Source organism: Phyllostomus discolor, chromosome 2 (genome assembly GCF_004126475.2).
Source record: "Phyllostomus discolor isolate MPI-MPIP mPhyDis1 chromosome 2, mPhyDis1.pri.v3, whole genome shotgun sequence".
Lineage (NCBI taxonomy): Eukaryota > Metazoa > Chordata > Mammalia > Chiroptera > Phyllostomidae > Phyllostomus > Phyllostomus discolor.
In genome coordinates, this window is record NC_040904.2 from 174,629,678 (window position 1) to 174,652,561 (window position 22,884).

General features: G+C 36.8%; 1 protein-coding gene across 1 annotated transcript in view; it reads left to right on the plus strand.

Moving 5' to 3' along the window:
- The window catches only part of KIF21A (kinesin family member 21A), a 138,987-nt gene that overhangs the window by 55,926 nt on the left and 60,177 nt on the right, over positions 1 to 22,884 (plus strand). Inside the window, 7 exon segments of the mRNA XM_028533277.2 lie at positions 14,417 to 14,639; positions 14,772 to 14,885; positions 14,887 to 14,955; positions 16,296 to 16,445; positions 17,157 to 17,291; positions 18,244 to 18,411; positions 20,280 to 20,395. Coding sequence (XP_028389078.1) covers positions 14,417 to 14,639; positions 14,772 to 14,885; positions 14,887 to 14,955; positions 16,296 to 16,445; positions 17,157 to 17,291; positions 18,244 to 18,411; positions 20,280 to 20,395 — 975 coding nt within the window.

Here is a 22,884-nt window from a genome sequence, read left to right on the forward strand (position 1 = left end):
TATAGTTATCCTAAAATGTCTGTTACTTAGGACATTTTGTTGGTAAAGCAGGAAGCTTTATAATCTACTTCTAGATATTAGACATTTGCCAGAACGGGAGAGCTCATTGTGTTCTAAAAATCTCGAATGACTTTTTTATTCAATTCCTAACACTCAGCTTATTTTCTCAGAATGTACAACTGTGCTTCCTAACTGTTTTAGTATCCACACTAATGGATGAGATTTATCTATTTCCTCTGACCTTCAATTCAAGAAGCGGATTAAAGTGCATCCTGTGCATTTGTCAAAGATACTTTGTTCTCTAATGTTTCTCTATTACATTTATGGCCTAAAACGTCTGAGAGAAAGTGAGCCTTCCTTGATAACGGCTCCTGCCCACTTGTCAGGGATCTGTGCACTTCCTTCCGATCCTGTTGTTTTTCAATCACTTGTTCTTTTTCCTTTCAATTTTTTCACATCAAAAAACACGTTACAGTACTAAACTAAATAAAATTGGTGAGAATTTTTGGGGGGAATGCCATTTTTCATACTCCATTCCTGATTCTTCCTGAAATAGTGTAAAGCTGCATGGGGGATATTTGGCTGACTTTCTAAAACGTAAACAAACTGTAAAAGGTGAAGCAGATGGGCGGAAGTTTAACTGTTAGAAAGATAATTTCATTAATAAGTAATTTTATTCCAAATGGTATGTGCTGTGTGTGTGTTTATAAAAATATGATTTGTTAATTGTTTATTTGGGGAGGCTTCCCAGATTTGTTTGTTAATGTATTTTTACTCTGAGTCCCGCTGAGGCTCCTTCGTGGTCAGTCCCACCTCACGGCACTTAGCAAGGGCGAGTTGTGTAGACAGTGGAGTTGTTTCAGAGGGCAAACCCAAACAGTGTTTCAGTTAGCACAGGCCGCTGTAATGAAACACCCCAGACTGGGTGGTGGCTTCAACAGCAGACGTTCATATCACACAATTCTGGATGCTGGAAAATCAAAGATCCGGGTGCTGGAAGATTCAGTTAGTGGACCACTTCCTGGCTCACAGATGGCTGCCTTCTCTCTGTGCTGTCATATGATGGGAGAGAGAACGAGAGTGAGCCCTGGTCTCTCTTCCTTTTAGGAGGCCGCTAAGCGCTGCATGGAAGCCCACCCTCATGACCCTATCTAAATCTAATCACCTCCCAAAGGCCCTGCCTCAAATCACATTGAGGGGTAGGGCTTCAACGTGAATTTGGAAGAATACACTCAGTCTATAGATACAACAGGAAAGTAATTTTTAAAAAAATCTATTGGATACAAACTGACCTGGAAAGTTGAGACATGTGAGCAGCTCTGCCCTCTCAAACATGACTTGTGTTTTTATTTCATCGGCAGTCATACTACCTGCATCTGCTTTTAGAATCATCACAACATGAGGTTTTTAGAATTTTACAGCCGATGCTTAAGGGAATTTTAGGGTCATCTAGTTCATCCTTTATCATATGCAGGAATCTTCTCTACAACAGTGGTTTTCAAACTTTTATGAACTCTAACTTACCTCCTTTTAAAAATAAAATCCTGCTAATAAATAAGGAGCTGAATCTGCCATGGTTTAAAGAGAATGATTATATACACATAGGTTCTTCACCCTTCCCCTTCACCTCATCCTGAAGTATCCTCCGACAGAAAACTGTAAACCAAAGAAAAGTCATTTACAAAGTTGGGTGAAAAGGCCCAACTTATTACATTAATGGAGACAAACTCCAAATACATAGTTTTTACAGACAGTTGCTCCCCTGAGTAGTCACAGTATTCTACGGACACCTGCAGCTGCCTCCTCGCAGTGATGTGGAGACTTGGTTTCCGCGGGCCTGTTCTCTGAGGAGCCCTGGCTTTCACAGAGGAGCCTCGGGGGCTGTTGCTGGCAGATCTGGGAATCTCAGGAATCCCTGGCTTACCTCCAGTAGGAGTGACTTAATTTTTATATTTTCTGCATATGGGGCTTCAGAAATAAGATTGTGTTTTGGAGAAAAGCAGGTTGTGGAATTAATGGCATTATTATATGGATGTGTATATGAGGACCCACGGGTGGTAGGGTCCATTACCAAAGTAAAGTACAAATACCATTCTTCACCACTGCTTTCAAAGTTTGGTGCTGAGCTGGCACTGTGTTAGAGTTACTTGGAGAACTAATTTAAAATGTATATTCTGTTTCCCCTTCTCTAGAAATTGTGATTCAGTGTGTCTTGGGGTAGGCCCCTGTATTTAATATGAATTAAAAATACAACAAAACAGAATAAATAATTACATTGAAACATACTAGGTGATTCTTCCTTGCAGCCAGGTTTGAGATTTTGTACTGTTTTCTGTTGTCAGTAGTCATTGTAGGTACCTCCCTACCTCCTAAAGCAACCCATCTTTTTTTGATGGATTGATTGTTAAATTTTTCCTCATTTTGAGCTGAAGTATATACATCTCTGTAATTTGGTTGAATTCTCAGCTATGCGTGCACCATGGGTAGACTGATCTTGATTTTCCTGGGATCGTCATAATTATGGTGTTGGGCCACATGGATAATACAGGGTAATCTCAAAATCCTTAATTTACTCATGTCTGTAGAGACTTTCTTACCATGTAAGGTTCTGGGAATTTGGAACCATTATTCAGACTACCATAGGGCATAACCTATCCTATTGTTGTCATATCTTGGTCTCATAGATAGCAATGGCTGCTACCAGAATAAAAATATCCCACTTTCATAGTAGAAAATATAAACAGAGAAGTGTGGGAACTCTGGTTAAAAGATTGTTAAAGAAACAGAGAATATAAGTCCTTATTATGACTAGCACTTTATAATATAATTGCTTCTGAATTGAAGGACCTGAGAATATTCTATTTGGGAAGATCCCATGTTTCTAATTGGAGTTAATTGTTTTTCTCTATGCTTACCAGCATTTATTTTTATTTTAAGATACATAATAAATGTAGGATTTTGTCAGACATTTTGAGTTGGGATTCGGAAGTAAAAAAATTAAGCTTAAAGAAACAGAGTTGGAGATTTATAACTTAAAAATGGGATGAGTTCATTTTTTTCTTCCAAAGGGCAGCTAGATTAATGGTACCATGAATGGAATTTCTTAGACTTACTTATTACTGTCATTGTAATATGCCAGATGTCACCCACCTGACTTCTGAGTTCAAAATTGCATAAGTAGTAGTTTTAATTACTACAAACTTTAAAGCAGTAGGATTTAGTGTAATAAAGAGTAGAAGGCTCGTTATGAGCCTTATATCTTTCTTTATGAGTTTTCTATTGCTGTGTAACAAATTATCACAGATTTATTGACTTAAAAATAACACATGTTTATTATATCTCCATGGTTCCCATGGATCCAGGGTCCAGGCACAGCTCAGCTGGATTCTCTGCTCAGGCCTCACAGGGCTGTCATCAGCGTGTCAGTCGGGGCTGCAGCTCTCCTCTGGGCCTCACTGTCTGTTTCTAAGCTCTTTCAGTTTGGTGGCAGAATTCAGTTCCTTGCAGTTGTGTGCTGAGGCTCTATTTTACTAACTCTTGTCTGGAGACCACTCTGGTCTCCTAAAGACATCTTTCTCTCTAGGCAGTTCATTAAATGATTGTTTCTTCCTGCAGTCCAGCAGGACGTGTCTTTTGATGCGTTACTTTCTTACAAAAACTCACCAGCCTAATTAGGTCAAGCTGAGACGGGCTGATTTCCCTTTTTTAAAACTTTAAACCAAGTGGTCAGTAATTGAATTGGAAGTGGTATTTCATCATATTCACAGGTTTCATCACATTTAATGGGCAAGAATTATACATGGATATGGATGACTGGGGATCATGTTAAAATCTGAACTACCACACTCTCCTTGAAAAATGTGTTCCCTGTCTTGGCTTTGACCTGTCACTTTGGATTTATTGTAGAGATGACAGAATTATGGCTTATTTTAGCATTTGTGGTAGAAATTATATATTTCAGTGGTAAAATTTGGTATTAACAATTATGTTCATTAGTTTAGAACCACAGTCTTAATCTGTACAATATCATCCATACTTAGAAATATTACTTGTATTTCTAAGAAACAGAGCTGAAATGATAGCTCTTTTCTCTTTTGTAGAATGATTATAAGCATAAATAATTTACACCCGAGATCAAGGATGCATTACTGTTATTACATATAGTCATAAAATCAGGTTTTCTCATGAAATAGTTCAATAATCATACAATATTATTAGGCATAGAAAGAGACCCATTTCTTTCATCCAGGAGCACATGTGGTTTTATTTAGAAAGGGCATTATAGGAGTATTTTTGGAAAACTTTGTATATAATTGGGATGGAGTATGATAAGAGAAATAAAAGGTATTAGAAACTTATGATCTCAGAATGAGACCTGAAATGTCATCTAGTTATCACAAATCTCATTCTGAGATTACTTTTTCTCTTTTCTCTTGAATCTCCTTCTACCTTGTCTTCAAGTTTGAAAAACAAAAATGAAGTGTTACTTTTTTGTTGAAAGAATTTAAAAAAACTAATTCTCTTGACCAAGAAAGAGAATGCTTTATGTGTTTCATGTTATTACATATTTAACAATAAAATCCCTTACAGGTATCTCAAACTCTGGCTCCCCTCAAGGAAGAGGGGTTGATGACTTGAGTGTGAAGGGCTGGAGAATTGTAGGGACCTCGGTGGCTCTGTATTCTAGGTCAATATTAGTATCAGGAATGGGATGGTGACACTGGTAGTGTGAGAAAAAAGGATTGTTGCCATTTTCTTAGACTAACCCTGATTCGGTCAGGATCTTGACAGGCAACAGATGATACATTCAGACAGTATGATTGGGGAGAATGTGGTAAAGGACAAGCGGTGCTAAGGGAAACACCAAGGGATGAGGCAGTTCTCTGGCATTAGCAACAGTAGGAGGGGCTATCTACTGTTGTAAATGTCCTGAAAGAGGTGTGGCCTTTGTGAGAGGTTCACACCCCACCAAAGGACTTCGTGGGGGAGGAACCAGAAAAATCATTCCATGACTATCCTACAATGTCCTACTGAATGTGGAGGGCAAGACAGTCCCAGTGGAAGCCTGAGGGCAAGAAAGCCCATTGTTGTAACTCATGAAGATCAGTCTCCTAGGGCACAGGATAAGGTCATAGGGGACAGGGTGAAGAATTGATCTAGACAGGGAAACAAAAATATATTTGGCAGAGATTTCTAGTATGGCTTTTGTGTGCCTTTTTGTTGCATCTTTCATCTTGCAGGGATCAGGGTATTTACTTTAGAGAATAATGTCTCAGGTAGGATGTCTACTTAAGTGGTGTCATAACATCCATAAATGTTCCTAAGTTCTAGCAACTCTTATTATCCTGGTGCTTTTGCCCCAGAGCACTAGGTTGCAATCAGGAACCAATATACTTCAAATATCTTTGCCTTTGTTTTGCCTTAACCTACCTCTTCTTCCTCCTCAGCCTGGAGAATTCCAGTCACCTCTCAAAATCTAGGTTAAATATAATTTCCTGTTGAAGGATTTTCTATACCTATCCCAGTCTGCTCTGGCTAATCATTAATCAATTTCTTCTTTGTATATAATATTTCTTTGAGTACATGTTTAATTTTCTTCTAGATTTTTCCCCCTCTTCCATGGTTATCCTCCTCAAGTTATTTTTTATTGTTCTTGTTTGTTTGTTTGTTTTGGCTTTTAAAGTCCTACACTGTTTAACATTTAGTAGACGTGCTACAGGGATTTATTGACTCACATTTTCTGATAAACTTGAGCTATAGATATGCTACCACATACAGCCACCAGAAGCAACAGAAATTCTATGAGCACTTTGGACAATAGGCAATTGGGACATGCTGTCACCTAAAGTACCCTGTTTTCTTCTAATCCCTCTTCTATTATTATTGGTTTTTTAAAAGATTTTATTTATTTATTTTTAGAGAGGGAAGGGAGGGAGATAGAGAGAGAGAGAGAGAAACATCAATGTGCGGTTGCTAGGGGTCATAGCCTGCAACCTAGGCATGTACCCTGACTGGGAATCGAACCTGTGACACTTTGGTTCACAGCCCGCGCTCAATCCACTAAGCTATGCCAGCCAGGGCCTTATTGTTATTTTTTGAGTGGAAGCTCTTGTATTTCTAGGAGAGAGGCTGAAGAAGAAAGCCTCAGAGTTTCCAGAAGGATTAATTACAGTGATGCAGAGAATTAGTTTTCCGAACATCTGGTGTGCAAAAGAGAGAGTGGCACAATGCTACCCTCTATGAAAGACACTAGTTCCCCACCTTTCTCTCCATGTGCTGTACCTTAGTTGAATCATGAGGATAAAAAGGTATAAGAGTGGACATCAGAGGGAGATGGCACAATGTCACTTCATCTTATTTCTCCCACTTGTTTCCCTAGTTAGCCAGTATTTGTTTTTATAAGTGGGAGTACAAACGAGAGACCAAGTAGCTTAGTGTAGGAATCACAGCACCAAATACTAACAGAATACACTGTGAATTAAGTTCTTTAATTAAAAATAGATATGACTATAAATATCTTTTAGTGTTATTGTGTCGGGTGAACCACACAGGGATGAGGCATTAGGATACATAGTTATACAGATTGGGATAAGATTTTTCGTTAATTTTAAAAAGTTGATTCATTATTAATGGATTAAAACATGAAGTTCTCCTCTTCATCTCTGTAATTAGACATATGTTATATGTCTATAATATATATTATGTGTAATAATATATATTTTATATATATATATATAAGTCATAGACATATATATTTCCTGGTTACCAGTGCATACTGCTGTGCTTTATTGTTCTTAGGATTTTTACAGACTTAATGCCTTTAATGGAATTACTGAGATGTTCTTTTCTTGAGTGTCTTGAAGAAATAACAATACTTTTCTTTCCATCAATCATTATCGTAATTAAAGATCCATTCCTGGGAGGAGAATTTCTTTTTGTTGACCTGTGTTACTTATTTATACAGTGCCTGATCTCTTAGGAAAACAACTCAGCAAGGTGGAGAGGGTTGAAGTAGGGCAGGTCCTTTCTTAATGTCTGCCTACTAAGTAGAATGAATTAGGGGAGGATCAAAAAAGGGACCTGAAACCCTAGTGGCTTAGCTGTAGTGACAAAATGATAGCTGTCTTGTTTTTTTTTCTTTTAAGCAATGGAAGGTAGGAAATTAGTAAGATATAATTAACATTAAGATATCAAATTGAACACCAGTAAGTAAAATCCAATATAATGATCATCCACAACACTCACAAATGAGATAAAAGCAAAGGATCCTTACAGGGGACAAATTTATTGGTGTCCCTGTGGAAAGAACAAAGGTGTTAACAGGGTGCCAAGTGGGCTAGTTACAGATAGCTGTAAGTAAAAGAGCTACACAGAGTGGGAATCAGGTCAGATTATTGAGTTAACTGTAGAACCACCACAGTCACGTGGGGATGAGATCAGAATAACTCAAGCAAAAAAAGAAGAGAGTTTACAAAGACATTGAGGTAATGGAAAAATTTGTCACATTTATGAAACCATAGATTAAGGACAACAATGGTTTCTAAGAGGACAAGAAATTAGCTGTGGCCAACAGCAAAAAGGAAGATATTTTGTGTGTTATTGTCTTATATTTGTGGGAGAAAATAAGAATAACCAATCAATTAGTAAAAAAGGCTTATCCTTTGTGATGCTTTAATAAAATGGAGAACAGAGATAAGAGAGGTGAGGGCATTAGAGAAAGTCTGGAAAGTAGTACTAAACTACATGTTTAACAATGTAGGTTTGACTGCCAGCCCCCGTGGACTCAGGTTAATGAGTGATGTTAATGCTACTCTTCTAATTCAGGGGGATGAAAGGAGTGACTGTACAACTTCTGGGAAGTTATAAATTATAATGCATTCAATTATTTATTTTCCTTAAGCCAGCATCTTTTAAATAATCACAAATCGTCGATTAGTCATTTGTCAAGATTCTAATCACTAGCATTTAATCAAATTTATTTCAGTATAAGGACAAATTGTACTATGACAAATTGCCCCTTTTTAAAGAACTTTTTGCTCAGGAACTTGGTTCTCTTCCATTCTGAATGAAATTTTGCTTTTTCATTTTTTAAAAAGGTTTTATTTATTTATAGAGGGGGAGGGAGGGAGAAAGAGAGGAAAAGAAACGTCAGTGTGTGAGAGATACATCAGTTAGTTGCCTCTTGCACGTCCCCAACTGGGGACCTGGCCCACAACCCGGACATGTGCCCTGACTCTCAATCGAACCAGTGACCTTTTGGTTCACAGGCTGGCACTCAATCCACTGAGCTACACCAGCCAGGACTGACTGAAATTTCTTTACTGGTTATACGGAGATAGTGAAAGTGATAACATGAAAGAATAAAAATTCCCATTTTGGCTTTAATAATACTCTATTCTGTTATGGATAGCATGATGAATAAGGGTTTGTTATTTATTACTGTGAAAAGGTTAACTTTGGGATTATGGCTTTTCAATGAGAGTGGGGTGTGATATTACTCAGCTCGATTCTCTTTGCATAGCAATATATGTATGTATATTTGTATGTATATGTGCACATATATCCCAGTAACAATGTTCACTATCATATTAGACTTCTATTTCTGACATACAGTGTACATTTGATTGTTCTAAAGACTCGGGGCATCCAAAGGGCATTTGAAAAAATATGGCTAGGTGCCTGATGAAGAAATTGATTTGGAGAATTTTCAAGTGGTGCTGTAGCCATAACACTCTATACCTCCGTAGACTTTTATTGCCACCTGTTTTCTCATTTGTTTGAGATGCTGTGATGTGGATATCACAGTAATGACATTACCATTTTACAGAAGGGAAACTGAGGCTAAGAGAGATATTTGCCAAAGATCACAGTTAGTATGTGTTAAGTAAGACCTATGAAGGGCCTGAGATTTTATACAAGCTAGCTTGTTACTGGTTTATGTATAGTGGCAGAAGACAGAAGACTTCTGAGTCAGAAGAGGCAAAGGACTTTTATTACTCACAGTACAGTAAGCATTGTGAACTTCATGTAGATTTGAAGTGCTTCCCCATCTCTCTCTTGTCCTCAGTCCAGTGGAGGTAGTGCAGGGAGACCTACTATTATATGGATGCTGTGCAGGCATCCATGTAATATGGAGAAACACTGAGCTTGGGAAATTTACTGTTTCTATAGAAAGCATAAGCAAGCCAGCCCTTTGTCAGGTAGAAGACATCATCCCTAAAGCTTGCTTCAGTGTACCTTGAGAAATGATCCATGAAAAGAGCAGCCAGGGTCTTGCATTCTTGGGATGCTCAGCAAGAATGTGCAGGAATGCTCATGTGTCTTCAGTCAGTTTTGCTGACTTTTGTGACTAAAACTTTAGCTGTAAAGGTAGCAACTGTAAGCTATTTCCCCCCAACTATGTTTACCTTCATATTTCTCTGACCTACCCAGGACACCTTGAAACTAGTTCTTTGGCTTATTTGATGTTCTTCATTATTAAAACCAGTTACAGTTACTGTGAAGGCAGAGAACAGAAATGATGACTCAATTTAAGGAAACCTAATGATGGTCTCAGTTTCACTCCTCTGATCTTCATAGTTACTGCCACGCTTGGAGCCATGATAAAGTTTTTGTCCTTGTCCCTAAGGCCACAGTAACATTTGCTACAAAAACTGGAGAGCATAGTAAGAACCAAGAAATAAGGTACAAGTGGTGCCACTAATAGTGAATATAGGATGTAACAGGAAAAAAATTTATTGATGCCTCTTTTAAGTCAGGATTTTGCTGTTCTGAAAGGAGTAATTACAATACAATTTGAAGGTAGAAAGAACCTTAGGAATAGTAAATCCAGACTCATCTTATAGATTGGAAAATGGTTAAATAATTGTTCAAGATAAAGTTTCTGGTAACAGAGTGAAGTGATGGAGCAAAAGTTACATTATGTGATAACCACATACTTGGTATTGGAATTGACCCCCTGACCTTAACTACAGCAGTTTATAAGATTCAGTCTATAAAAGTTTGTTGAATTACTTTGTCTTATGAATGAATAAATATGTTCTCTGCCTTCAAAGAATTTATTATCTAGGGAAGCAAGTTGATATCTACTATTCTAAAATCATGTGCAAATTGCATAGAATAATATGGGGGGAAGTAGGCAAAGCTTTATAAAAGTGTGTATAGATGTTTGAGCTAAGTCTTGAAGAATTACAGAGGTTTCTAGGCAGAGAAATGGAGGGCTGGCATTCCAAGCATAGGCATATACATTGGCATGATGAAGGAAAACATACAAGTTGGTCAAGAAATGGTCAGTGATTTGATGTAGCTGGGTGTGACTAGACTTGAGAAAGTGATCACAGGGAGAATAGGGAATTTTTGCGGGGAAACACTGACATTTTAAGGCAAGTTGATATATGAGGTATAAGGGCTCATAAAAGATGGGCTCATAAATCTGAGTCAGAACAAAAAGGGATGTTACAAAAGCCAACTGTGGATAGAAGTTGAGAAATACGGTGTTTGAAGGGTAGCAGTATATGCCATCCCCAAATATGCCACTTTGACATAAGGATTATTTTGAGTGAAGGGCAATTGGAAAGCAGTGACAAGAAAATGTATCTGCCCTCCCCCTATTTGCCTAAAAGGAACATGAGTTTGTAAAGTTAATCACTGGATATGACACCAGAGGAACCTACCTAACAAACTTTGCTAACTAACCCTTATCATCTATCAGTTTTTCCCTATACTCATTTATTTTCCCACAATTTGCCGTCCTAAACTCATAGTCCTTTTCCCTTTTGTTAAGATGTTAAGTAAGTCCAAGTTCTAACCACTCTCTGAGTTACTCATCTCTCATTCTAATGTGTATGTGTGTTAATAAACTTCAGTTTGTTTTTCTTTTGTTAATCTTTTGTCAGTCTAATTAACAGGGTGTAGGCCAGGAGGACCTAGGAGGACTGAGGGAAAAAGTCTTTCCTCCCCTACAAGTTGTAAATAGGATCAAATACTTAAGAGAGCTCAGGTAGGATGAAGACTAAAAAGGGCCTACTTTATCTGGAGATGAAAAGGTTGTTGGTGACTTTTGTCTGAGCAGTTTCAACTTAGCGAGAACAGAAGCAAAACGGGTGCTAGATACTGAGGGAAACATTCAGCTGTGGCAAAATGGAGACATTTGTTCCACTCCTGTTGTCTTAAAACTGAACAATTGACAGCTTGTGTCATATTCTGTTTCAAACCTTCAACCTTCACGAACTGATATAACAAACTAGATTTTTTTTCCTGTGTGGCTGTCTGTGGTTTTTCCCTTTCAGATCTCACCCCATTAGTCAATGGCCCACAAATGATAAAAGGTTCCATACCTCATGCTAACAAAACAACACATTCTCTCGCAAAAACAGTCACTATTTCCACAACAGCCTCTCTCTGCCTACATTGCTTTCCAGTGTAGCGTTAAAAAAACACACATCTCCATTAGCAAGTTATTATTAGAGATAGAACCCCCATTGTTGTTATCCTTCATAATATTATTTTGCCACATAATATTAAAATGTTATTCTAAATATCTATGACATAAGTTTTATGCATAATTGTTTTTCTTTAAGGAAAAGTGTCAAATATATCTGGTTATATGATTATACACTTTAAAAAGCCTGCAAGGTTCTCCTTTTTATTATTATTTTAGTGTTGATGCTAACCAAAATGTTGACACTGCATATTCTTAGTGTTAGGATTAGATGAGTATGTTTAATGTTCTTTTTTATATAAAAATACTAAGTATATTTCAAAATACGTACAGGAATAAATGTCAGATTCTATTTTTAGTGTTGTCTTTCTGAGAAGGGTTGGTGTATTTTGTCTATATATAATCTGAAATTATAGTCTTGAAACTGAGGTTTGTAACTGGGTAAATATCAAAGTCTTTACATTACTAAAGCAGGTGATTTGGCTTGGATTAGAATTTCATCTGAGAATTCTTGAGTATAAATTTAGGAATTTTGAGAATTTAAAATGCTTATTTTTGAAGGGGAATAGAGAAGATGAATATATCCCTAACCTTTGAAGTATAGTCAGCTTCCAATCATTTGCTTGTAGGGGAGACCATCTCCTCCTAGGCAAGAGTTTCAGGCCTGCTGGAAAACTGTCATTGCCTGGATGTGGCAGAAAAGGATTCTGCACATCTTGCTGTTTTAAAGCCACTCTCTCTTTCTGACCATGCAAATGGATGGGAGCACATCGTCCATAACACAATCCTCCTCACCATTAGCAAGGGTTGTAATCAGGTGAATAGAGGTTGGGAGATTAAGTTCTGAGTGACACTGGCATTCAAAAATTGGCTGTCATAGCTGCAGTCCAAATGGTAGCTATTCTTTGGTTTTAGAGGGAGGAAGGGAGGCACAGAGGGAGGGAGGGAGGAAGGGAAGGAGGGAGAAAGGGAGAGAGTAAGAGACAAAGAGAGATCAGTTTTTGTTCCACTTATTTATGCGTTCATTGGTTGCCTCTCATATGTACCTTAACCAGGGATTGAACCTGTGACCCTGGCACATTGGGATGGCTCTAACCCATTAAGCCATCTAGCTAGGGCATAGCAACTACAAATGCTTCTAAGATGGTCAAGAGTCTGATGGAAGTGATTCATGTTCTGGAAGGCCTGCAACAAGCAGAGCACCTGAGAATGTTGAACGTGTAAGGGCTGCAATCAACAAATATCAGTGACTGGCAGTGCAAGAACTAGAAGCTGACCTGGGGATTCCAAAAACTTGTGTCTGAGATTTTGACACAGGATCTTGGCATGAAACATGTTGTGGCAAAATTTGCTCCATAGCTTCTGTTACCAGAGCAGAAGGAACATCATTATGTAGTTGCTAATGACTTGATTCAAACCACTACCAATGAACCACATTTCCTCAAGAAGGCCATAACTGGAGATGAATGCTGGGTCTATGGCTGTGATCCAGAAATGAAGGCCCAGTCATCCCAATGGAATTTGCCTGATTCTCCAAACCTGAAGAAGGAGCAGTAAAGTTGCAGCAAGATTAAGACTATGTTTTGAACAGTGGAAGAGATGCTGGGAGAACTGTGTGAGGTCCCAAGCTGCCTACTTTGAAGGGGACTGAGGCATCATTGTCCTATGTACAATGCTTCTTGTATCTTGTGTCTTCAATAAATGTGTCTAGCACGTGGCTGGATACTTTATGGACAGGCCTCATTGTATTCTATTTTAGATAACCAGGGTTGCAGAAGTTGAGTCCCTTCTCAGTATTGGCTTTCCTATCCTTCCACTGAACTTCCACCCTGGTGAACTGGAAAGGGCTGGAATTCAGGAGATCTGCATTAGGCTTGGCTTTCTCTCTGGTAAACAGGTGAACTGGTTCCACTGCCATAGACCCCAGTGTCTATATCTGAAAAAGTAAAAATGTGGGACCAGAATCCTTTAAAACCCTTTCTTTACTCCGTCTTTATCATTTTCCATTTTCCATCACTGGTTGTCTTTACTTTGTTCCTTAAATGGCTTCTGTTTCTCCATGGCAAATAGGAACTTCTTGAAAAGCCCAGGTATAGCATGTCAGTGATGTGTCTGTCCAGGATGGTCCTGTGTAGAGTGTGAATAGAATAGGGCTGGATTTTGGGTTGTTTCATTAACATCTCATCATATTTACTTTCCTTGTTTGAAAATGGAAATAGACCTTGAGATTAGGGAGACAGGCAGAAGAGGAAATATCTAGAGTAGACTTGGGTGGGTGTAGGGTGAGAATAATGCTGTGGCCTTCCAAGTGGAGAGGGGACGCCCCAGGAGCACTACATGACAATCCACTGGGTTTGGGAGAGAAAATACTGGAACTTCTATTTGTATTTATTTTTAATTTCTTTATAAAATTCTGCTTTTGTGTATAATATATGACAAATCAATGCAGTACATGCATATCACATAAATAAATGCATACACACATATAGTAGGGATATGCTTAAACATGTTAAGTTGACAGAAGGATACGTTCAAATACGTTTGGAAACCATTGGTGAAGAGTTTGCAAAAACAGGCCGGTAAAGGGCATCAAGATATCCTTGGAAATAAAGAGAAGAACAGTATAGCTGTCTTGTCAAGCAGGAAGAAAACAAAACCCTAGGGTAAATTACAGCAAATAGCAGCTTGGTAGCAGAATGATTTAACCGAGTCTTTACTTCTTACAGAGTTGAAGAAAAATATTCACCCACAAAAGTATTTAATTGATTTTCTCTTGTTCGTGATTTTTTTGGTATTGTTACGTATACTGAAATCCACTCAGTTTGATTTATTGTATTAATTTAAACTTTTCAACTGAAGGAGCAGGAATGGATTACATAAATGTCTTTAAGAGATCTGACCATGAATTTTTAAGTCCTGTTTCTTCAGCTTTTTCCATTTATTTTATCTTATTTTTTGCTTGATCATTTCTCACAGAATAAGACCACAACTTGCCAAAGAAAAGATTGAAGGATGCCATATTTGTACATCTGTCACACCAGGAGAACCTCAGGTCTTCCTAGGGAAAGACAAAGCTTTTACTTTTGATTATGTGTTTGACATTGACTCCCAGCAAGAACAGATCTACATTCAATGCATAGAAAAACTAATTGAAGGTTGTTTTGAAGGATACAATGCAACAGTTTTTGCTTATGGACAAGTAAGTACCAAATTATTTTTGTAGAAATTGTAACTTTTCAGATGTGTTGATTCAGTTGCATTTTCATTTTTGTTATTTGAGGTTGTGTTATTAAGATCAACCAGACACAGTTTTCTCTGTTGCTTTACTCAGACTGGAGCTGGCAAAACATACACAATGGGAACAGGATTTGATGTTAACATCATGGAGGAAGAACAGGGTATTATTTCTCGTGCTGTTAAACACCTTTTCAAGAGTATTGAAGAAAAAAAAACACACTGCAATGAAAAATGGGCTTCCTCCTCCGGATTTTAAAGTGAATGCACAATTCCTAGAGGTAAAAGATTAACTGTATCACTAATTTCCTTCAAATCTTGTCCTTAGCACCATAGATTTTGTGATTTTATGCATCTGGCTCCTAGTACAGTGTTTTGTACGTAGTGCTCAAATTAATATTAGGTCATAGGTATTAGAAAAAATAGATAGTAGGTAATAACTATTCCTTTCTTGTTGGCATTTATGATTATAAGCATTTGACAGGCGTCCATAGAGTAAAACAATTACTATTGTTCATTTCAGAATCTGTCTGTATCCTATAATTACTATTGTATTGTAGGCAGGCTCACAAAGTGCTGGGAACTCAGCGATTAAGACCAAAAGGGCGTGGAGAACAGGAGGCTTAATAGGGTTGAGGCTGTTGCAGAGATCTGGCTGCAGATACTGGTATTCCTGTAAGGATAGGCAGATGTGTTGATGCCCAAAGGTTAGGGCAGGTTTGGATTCATTTAGGGCAGCTTAGTCTGGTGGGAGGGACATGACAGTAACAGGACACGTTGGACCTGAGCAGTATAGCAGTTAGGTGGATGGTGACTTTGGAGTTCTGGGTGCTTGGTTCAGAGAGTGTTCCAGTCTAGTCCTGGTCAGGATTACGTGAGCTAATCATTTTGCTCGTCAATGAAACATTTTCAAATTAATATCAGTTATCTTACTGCTGGTTTTAATAGACCCCCCAATTTAGTAAAAACCAAAAACAAGGAAACTAAATGATGGAAAAAGAAAAGGAAGTGTTCTATCTTCCCTTTTACCCTCCCAAATATTGTTAGGCATTGTGACTTTAAAGTGTTTTGATAGAAAAATGGAGTGTGCATCCTCTTCTAAGGAGGTAGCTCAATCTCGTCATCCACTAGTGACACAGAAACACTGATATCATTGCCCACCCTACAAAATATTAATAATATTAATTTTTAAATACATTAAGAAAGGTACAAGTCGACAGTAAATATATTTTTAGCTCAAGTAGTAAAAATTCTTAAAATCTTCTCCAAGCTAAATTAGGACTTGTCTGTATTTGGTACGTATTTCTTAGAGCTTGATTGTATTTATAAATATTTGTTTATCTCTTGCAAAGGATCAGTAGATCATTTTAACTAGCCCTGAACTTATTAGTCATGATTATGTAATTTACTGTTCTTATTCTTATAAAGAAACCTGGCATGCATTTGAATTTGTAGTAACAATGGCCTCATTCCTTTTCATTTGTTATTTTGAAGAAAGTTATGTTACCATATTTTGAAGAACTTGTAAGATATGTTTGAAGGATAACATTATGCAATGTGTGTTATTACAGTCTGAGGCAGTTTATTCTAAATTTAAACTTATAATACTTCTTTTTGATAGCTGTATAATGAAGAGGTCCTTGACTTATTTGATACCACACGTGATATTGATGCAAAAAATAAAAAGTCAAATATAAGAATTCATGAAGATTCAACTGGAGGAATTTATACTGTGGGCGTCACAACACGTACTGTGAATACAGAATCAGAGGTGACATTAATATTGTAGTTAAAATAGGGCATATTTGGCTTTGTTTAATAATTAGCTTTGCTTATAGTTTGCTTAAGATCAAGATATGAAATTTGTATTTTGTGTAACATCTTGTAAAAGCCTTGTCTTTTCCCTCATATTTTATATCAAGACTTTATCATTAAAAATGCCATTTAGGATAAAGTCAGCTCATTTATTTTAGCATCAAAAGAAGCCAAGGCAATGCGTGTGTAGTTTTCTTCACAGCTAGAAAAAAGAGACTTAGATAATTGAAGATGACAGATGGGACCACAATCCCTCTGCACCTTTTGCCATCACATGTATGGGACTGTGTCGTGGCTCCTAAAGGGAGGTTGTTAAGAAAAGTTGCAAAAAGATGTTTTGACAGAAGATACAGAATAGCCTGAGTAATTCAAGTTATTGCTCAGTTTGTTTCAAAGTGTTCTTCTGTAACAGCTTGGAATGGAACTTGCAACTGTCAGCAAAAGGCAAACAATGGAACCTTAGTGTTTTCTCCTGTTTAAAAAATAATATGCTATTATACTGAGAAGTTCAGCTCAAAAAGTGCATGTAACTAAAACAATATGTAATTCCACACCCTTTACATCCCTTTAATATGGTGGGCTTTAGCCATTAGCTCAGACTTCTGATTGTATGGTGTCTTGCTTAAATATTGTTCATGTAAAACCCTTCTTACCTCCCCTTTTCCAGATGATGCAGTGTTTGAAGCTGGGTGCTTTATCCCGGACCACTGCTAGTACCCAGATGAATGTTCAGAGCTCTCGTTCACATGCCATTTTTACCATTCACTTGTGTCAAACCAGAATGTGTCCTCAACTAGATGCTGTGAGTTATTATTAGGTCTAATTTCTTTTTTTAAAAAAGATTTTATTTATTTGTTTTCAGAGAGGGGAAGGGAGGGAGAAAGAAAGGGACAGAAACATCAAGGTGTGGTTGCCTCTCGAGCACCCCCTACTGGAGACCTGGCCCACAACCCAGGCATGTGCCCTGACTGGGAATGGAACCGGTGACCCTTTCTTTCACAGTCCAGTGCTCAATCCACTGAGCCACACCAGCCAGGGCAGTTCTCATTTCTTAAACTTTTATTTCCCTAAATCACATACATCCCAGGAAACTGTACATATGAACCAAATTTAGTTTGTTTAGTTATTCCTTTCCTAATGAGATATCTCTGATCCAGTTGAAGCTGAATTGGGCTAACTGTAGGATTTTTTTTTTTTTGAAGAGAATGCCCATTTCAACACACTCTCTTTTTTTTTAAAGATTTTATTTATTTTTTAGAGAGGGAAGGGAGGGAGAAAGAGAGAGAGAAAAAACATCAATGTGCGGTTGCTGGGGGTCATGGCCTGCAACCCAGGCACGTACCCTGACTGGGAATTGAACCTGCGACACTTTGTTTCGCAGCCTGCGCTCCATCCACTGAGCTACGCCAGCCAGGGCTAACTGTAAGATTTTGAAATAAAAAATGTATGTGTCTGCAGAAACCAGAAAATGAGCAGTGGCCATATGGTGACAGAAGAAGTCACCTGAGATGCTTCCCTCTGAGGACTGTGTGCTGCAGCTGTTCCTTTATCAACATAAGCAGAGTCTCAGTTCTTAACACCTGGGTTCTTTCTAGCTTTGTCTAAGCTTCTAATTGCCAGCAGACAGTTTTGCATTTATAGTTAGTTGACCACACACACACACACACACACACACGGAATATGGGATTATGGGATTTGAGGATAGTCAATGTCACATTAATAAAAGTATTTTCAATTATTTCCCTCAATTGCAGGAAAATGCTACTGATAACAAGGTGATTTCTGAATCATCACAGATGAATGAATTTGAAACCCTGACTGCGAAGTTCCATTTTGTTGATCTGGCAGGATCAGAAAGACTGAAGCGTACTGGAGCCACTGGCGAGCGGGCAAAGGAAGGCATTTCCATCAACTGCGGACTTGTAAGACAAAGACTAAGGCTTTGTGCTAAGAATATATCAGAGATTTCCCATTGTTCTCTCCTGTTTTGTAATACTTAACACCCAAGTGGAAATCCTTTGTGTGCTCAGCTGAGAAAGGAGAGTTACAGTAAACTTGTAAGCTTAGGTGTACACGCGCATTGAATTTTGATCTCCTCACATTACAGGATTTTTTTTTTAGTTATTCACATTGCAAATTTTCTTTATGTGTGTAATTGTAGTTGGATTAAATTTTATGATATGTCTAGAAAATAGTATATATTGTAGAAAAAGTCTATAAATTACACATTTAAAAATATTTGTCAAAATCAACATTTAATTTTAACTGTTGAATGAGGTGACTTGAAACTAACCTTCTTTTGCCGATATTTTATTTTGCTAATATATTATTTTGAGTATTACAATTAGTGTTTTTTAGTAGATTGTTTCAAAATGAGAACTTGTCTAGGTTATATTAGGAATTAACTTTAATACCATGCCACCTAGTGGTGTTTTTGATTGGAAAGCACCTTGTAATTGTTAGCATAAAGCTTCTGTTATACAGAAGAAATTTTTTAGACTCTATAGCAAATCTTTTATTTTTGTTGACTTCATTATAAAATTGGACATTTGTTCCTACATAAAAGTAATGATATCCCTACACATCTGTGGTGCTGTCAGGATTAAGGCATGCATTTTCTACTTTGCTTCCCTCCGTCCCATCTTAGAGCTGGGGGCTCCAATCGTGTGTTCCTATTTTGCCATTGCCCGATATTTGCTCTTACATGATTACAGCCCTTCTGTGTGGGATCAGCAACTGAGGCTGATTAGAGAGAACCAGACATCCCAACTCCATCTCGGTACCCACCCATCTTGATGCTACCACCATATAGCTGAATTTTGTATGAAAGCGGGTGACCAGGATCCTGGACTTTGTATGTTACTCTGAATTTCTTAGGAGATGGTGGTATTTACATCTGTGCTATCAGGAAAAGACAAAAGTATTGGTCTGGTTTCCTGTTCAGGTTGTTGAAACACAGTCAGATACATCTGGTGAAGTTTCAGTGTAGCCAGTGGTTAAAACCATAGCCTCTCTGGAAAAGAGGGGCAAAGACACAATGTGATGCCGATGCCCACTCTCTGCAAGACCCATTGGCCCTAACAAAGACATGGCTGTAGAGGCTTGCATCACTGAAGGGAAGTGTGACCAGCATTTAGGCTAATGCTTATGCTGTAGGTGCTAGTGACAGTAAGAAAAACAGTAGGGGTGGCAGAGGAGTGATGAAAGAGTTCTGTAATTTGACTTAGATTTTTTCAATATTGGGTGCTTAGCTCATAGATTCATTTTATTTCTAAAGACAGCTGTCCTTACATCAGGAATACCTTGTTTAGAGGCATCATAGTGATATTTTTACGTTGGTTAAAGGAGACTTTGTGGCTATATTGCAACAAGAAAGTTTCATGACACTGTTAAACTAAAACATTTTATTCAGTTGAGGAGGAGAATTTGCAATGTGAATTGACAGTTTTCTAAGGACACACCTGATGGCCTGGTAATTCAGGAATGGTTAAAAGTCACCAATCTTATTTCTATTTCTAAAGAAAATTTCTGAATAGAAGTATAAGTATTTGTGAATTACGAATATACATACATATATATGCATATGCTACTAAATGTTGAGTCAGTTTTAATCAAATTTTGTGTCAGTTTTTAATAGTATAGTATAGAAAACTTTGATGTTTATGTCATTAAAATATAAATACCAAAAAAAACCCAAACCCAAATGCCTTCAATTCTGTCATCTCCACATTATTCTTTTGTAATTTAAAAGTGTTATAATCAGTACATTTTCTTTCTCTCTCTCTTTTAGCTGGCACTGGGCAATGTAATTAGTGCATTGGGAGACAGGAGCAAGAGGGCCACCCACGTGCCCTACAGGGACTCTAAGCTGACAAGACTACTACAGGATTCCCTTGGGGGCAATAGGTATGCATGTGTGATTGTCCATATTCGTGAATTTCAATTCTTCATTGTTTTTGCAGTTTGTAAAGTGACTTATAAGGACTTTTTTTTATTATAAAACAAATCAATGCAATGAGGAACTAAGTATTAAGTATGCAAAATGTGTGAGTCCATGATATGTAGTTACTTCACGTAGTCCTTACAACATTCCTTGAGGTGTAGGTATTATTATGCCTAATTTGTAGATAGGGAAATGAAATCCAGAGAGGTTAATTAATTTATTCAAAGTCACTTAACTTATAAATGAAGTCCATAGCATTTGGTCTTTCTACTTTATCATTGTTTTTACTTTGCTTGGCTCATAGCATATGCCTAATAAAGTTTTGTTGTGAAGTAAATGCTGTCTAAGTAAACATAAAGTAATTTAAATATATTTTATACCATTTTTAAAAGTCTCCTAAAAATTAAGCATTTTTTTGCATGTGGTAAAACTTTTTAAATGAAAGATAGGGGACTTGCTTTGTCCTTATCTTTAATATTCCTCCTTGTCTACACTTTGAATTATGTTTCATCAGCCAAACACATTCTTTTGTAATTCTTTACTTTTTTATGAACATCGACACATTGGCTTTACAAGTAGAAATATTTTTGGCATTTAAATTCAAACAGTACAATTCAGCAAGTTACAGACAACCATTCCATTTTTATTTATTCTATTACAGTTACTAGTCTCTATTTTACAGCATTTTCAGTGCTCTAACATGGTTATTGAAAACATTGTTAAATGCTGTAAAATGATTGGGTAATTAAACTTACAAACTTTCTTTTTAAATAAGTATTATTCAAAGAATTTTGATAATAAGTCTAAGTTTGAAATTGAAGAATGGTTTAGAAATAAAGTTCTGTTTTATAGAATTCAACAGTATCATTTTTGTATTTCTTCCTTTTATTGTAATGTTGGCATTGTCTGAATTCATCTCTATTCCAGCATATCCTCTGTGTGGGTGCAATCTTGCTTCCATTGTTGCATATTTTTTTCTGTATTTTCACCTGACTTTCAATATCAACCTGGGTCTAATTACATCAGGACATTTTTTTTTTTTGCTTTTTAAGCCAAGTATACATTTTTTAAGTTTGCTAAATTGTAGCGCTTTCCTGTAAATGATGAACAGCTGCTCCTTATGAATTTCAATACTTTTGAATACTTCAGTAGTTATGAAAGTTTGCTTGCCCTGTAAGCTGGCAAAGATACTTGCTTTGTGGGTTCTGAATTCCTTGAGTTTTAGGCAGGCTATTGCTAAGAAGTCTCGGATATTCCTCATCTGTTTCCCTACTCTGTGGTAACTACTCAAACAACAAGTCCTCTTCTGATCCCATCTTTAGTGAGCATCACATTCTTAATTCAAAAGCCTTATACTTTTTATAAGCTTTGGAAAACAGAATACCTTCATTTTGTGAAATTTGTACAAATTACTCTTAAAAGAAAAATTAGATCAAAGATATTTTTGGATTCAAGTTGCATATGTTTATGCATGTAATTTAGTGATTTTAGTGATAAGCTGGATTTCATATATTTATAATGTTTAATATATTATAGCAAGATTATAGCAAAAATTCTGAAAAATACAGAAAAATAAGAAGCATGAAAAAATTGTATTTCTGTTACCTACAAGTAACTACTGTTAACATTGTGATGCATTTCCTCCCTAATATATAATATGGTATATAGTATAATAAAATAATACATGATATATAGCATAATATAAATAGTGTGGTACCATTTAAGACAGATATATGGTTTTATATAAACTTTAAAAGTAAACAACTTTAATGTTTTTTGAGTTTTTCATAAATCAACCCTTCTTAAAATTTGTGTCTTTCGGGTTTTATCTAATATATGAACTTTTCCCTATATAATAAATCTTAGCTCCTCTCATTCTTAACTTTCCCTATTCTCCTTATGCACCTGATCTCAGTGCTTTTCAAAATATTTGTGAAGGGCAAGTTCTTTTCCTCCTCCGTCCCCTATTTGTGATGTGTTAATATTGTGCATGACTATACGCAGCTTGCCCCATTTTTGACTTACTATGTGAATTATAAAATACTTGAACTGGTCTATACACTATTCAATGACTTCATTGATTATAGCAAGCCCAAATGTTCCAAAATTTTAAAATGCTTATTTTCAATTCCTTTACTTATTATGAACTAGTAACAAATAGTTTGCAGACTGTCACTAGACCGGGGTCTACACTTGGAGTTGTCCTGTTCTCTAATCAGTGTCTGTAATCATTATTCTTACTTGATTACTTTATCTTCTTCATCAAAAGAGAGCTAGAGATGCATGAATTATCTTAACTTTCCAACCTCCAATAAATAAATATTATGTACACATGACATACACCACAATTTTTAATGACACTGTATGTTCCAAATATTGTGTTATACAAAGTATACTGATAAATAAAATTTGGTAATTCTTGACCTCTAGGATCTAAGAATTGGGGTCTATA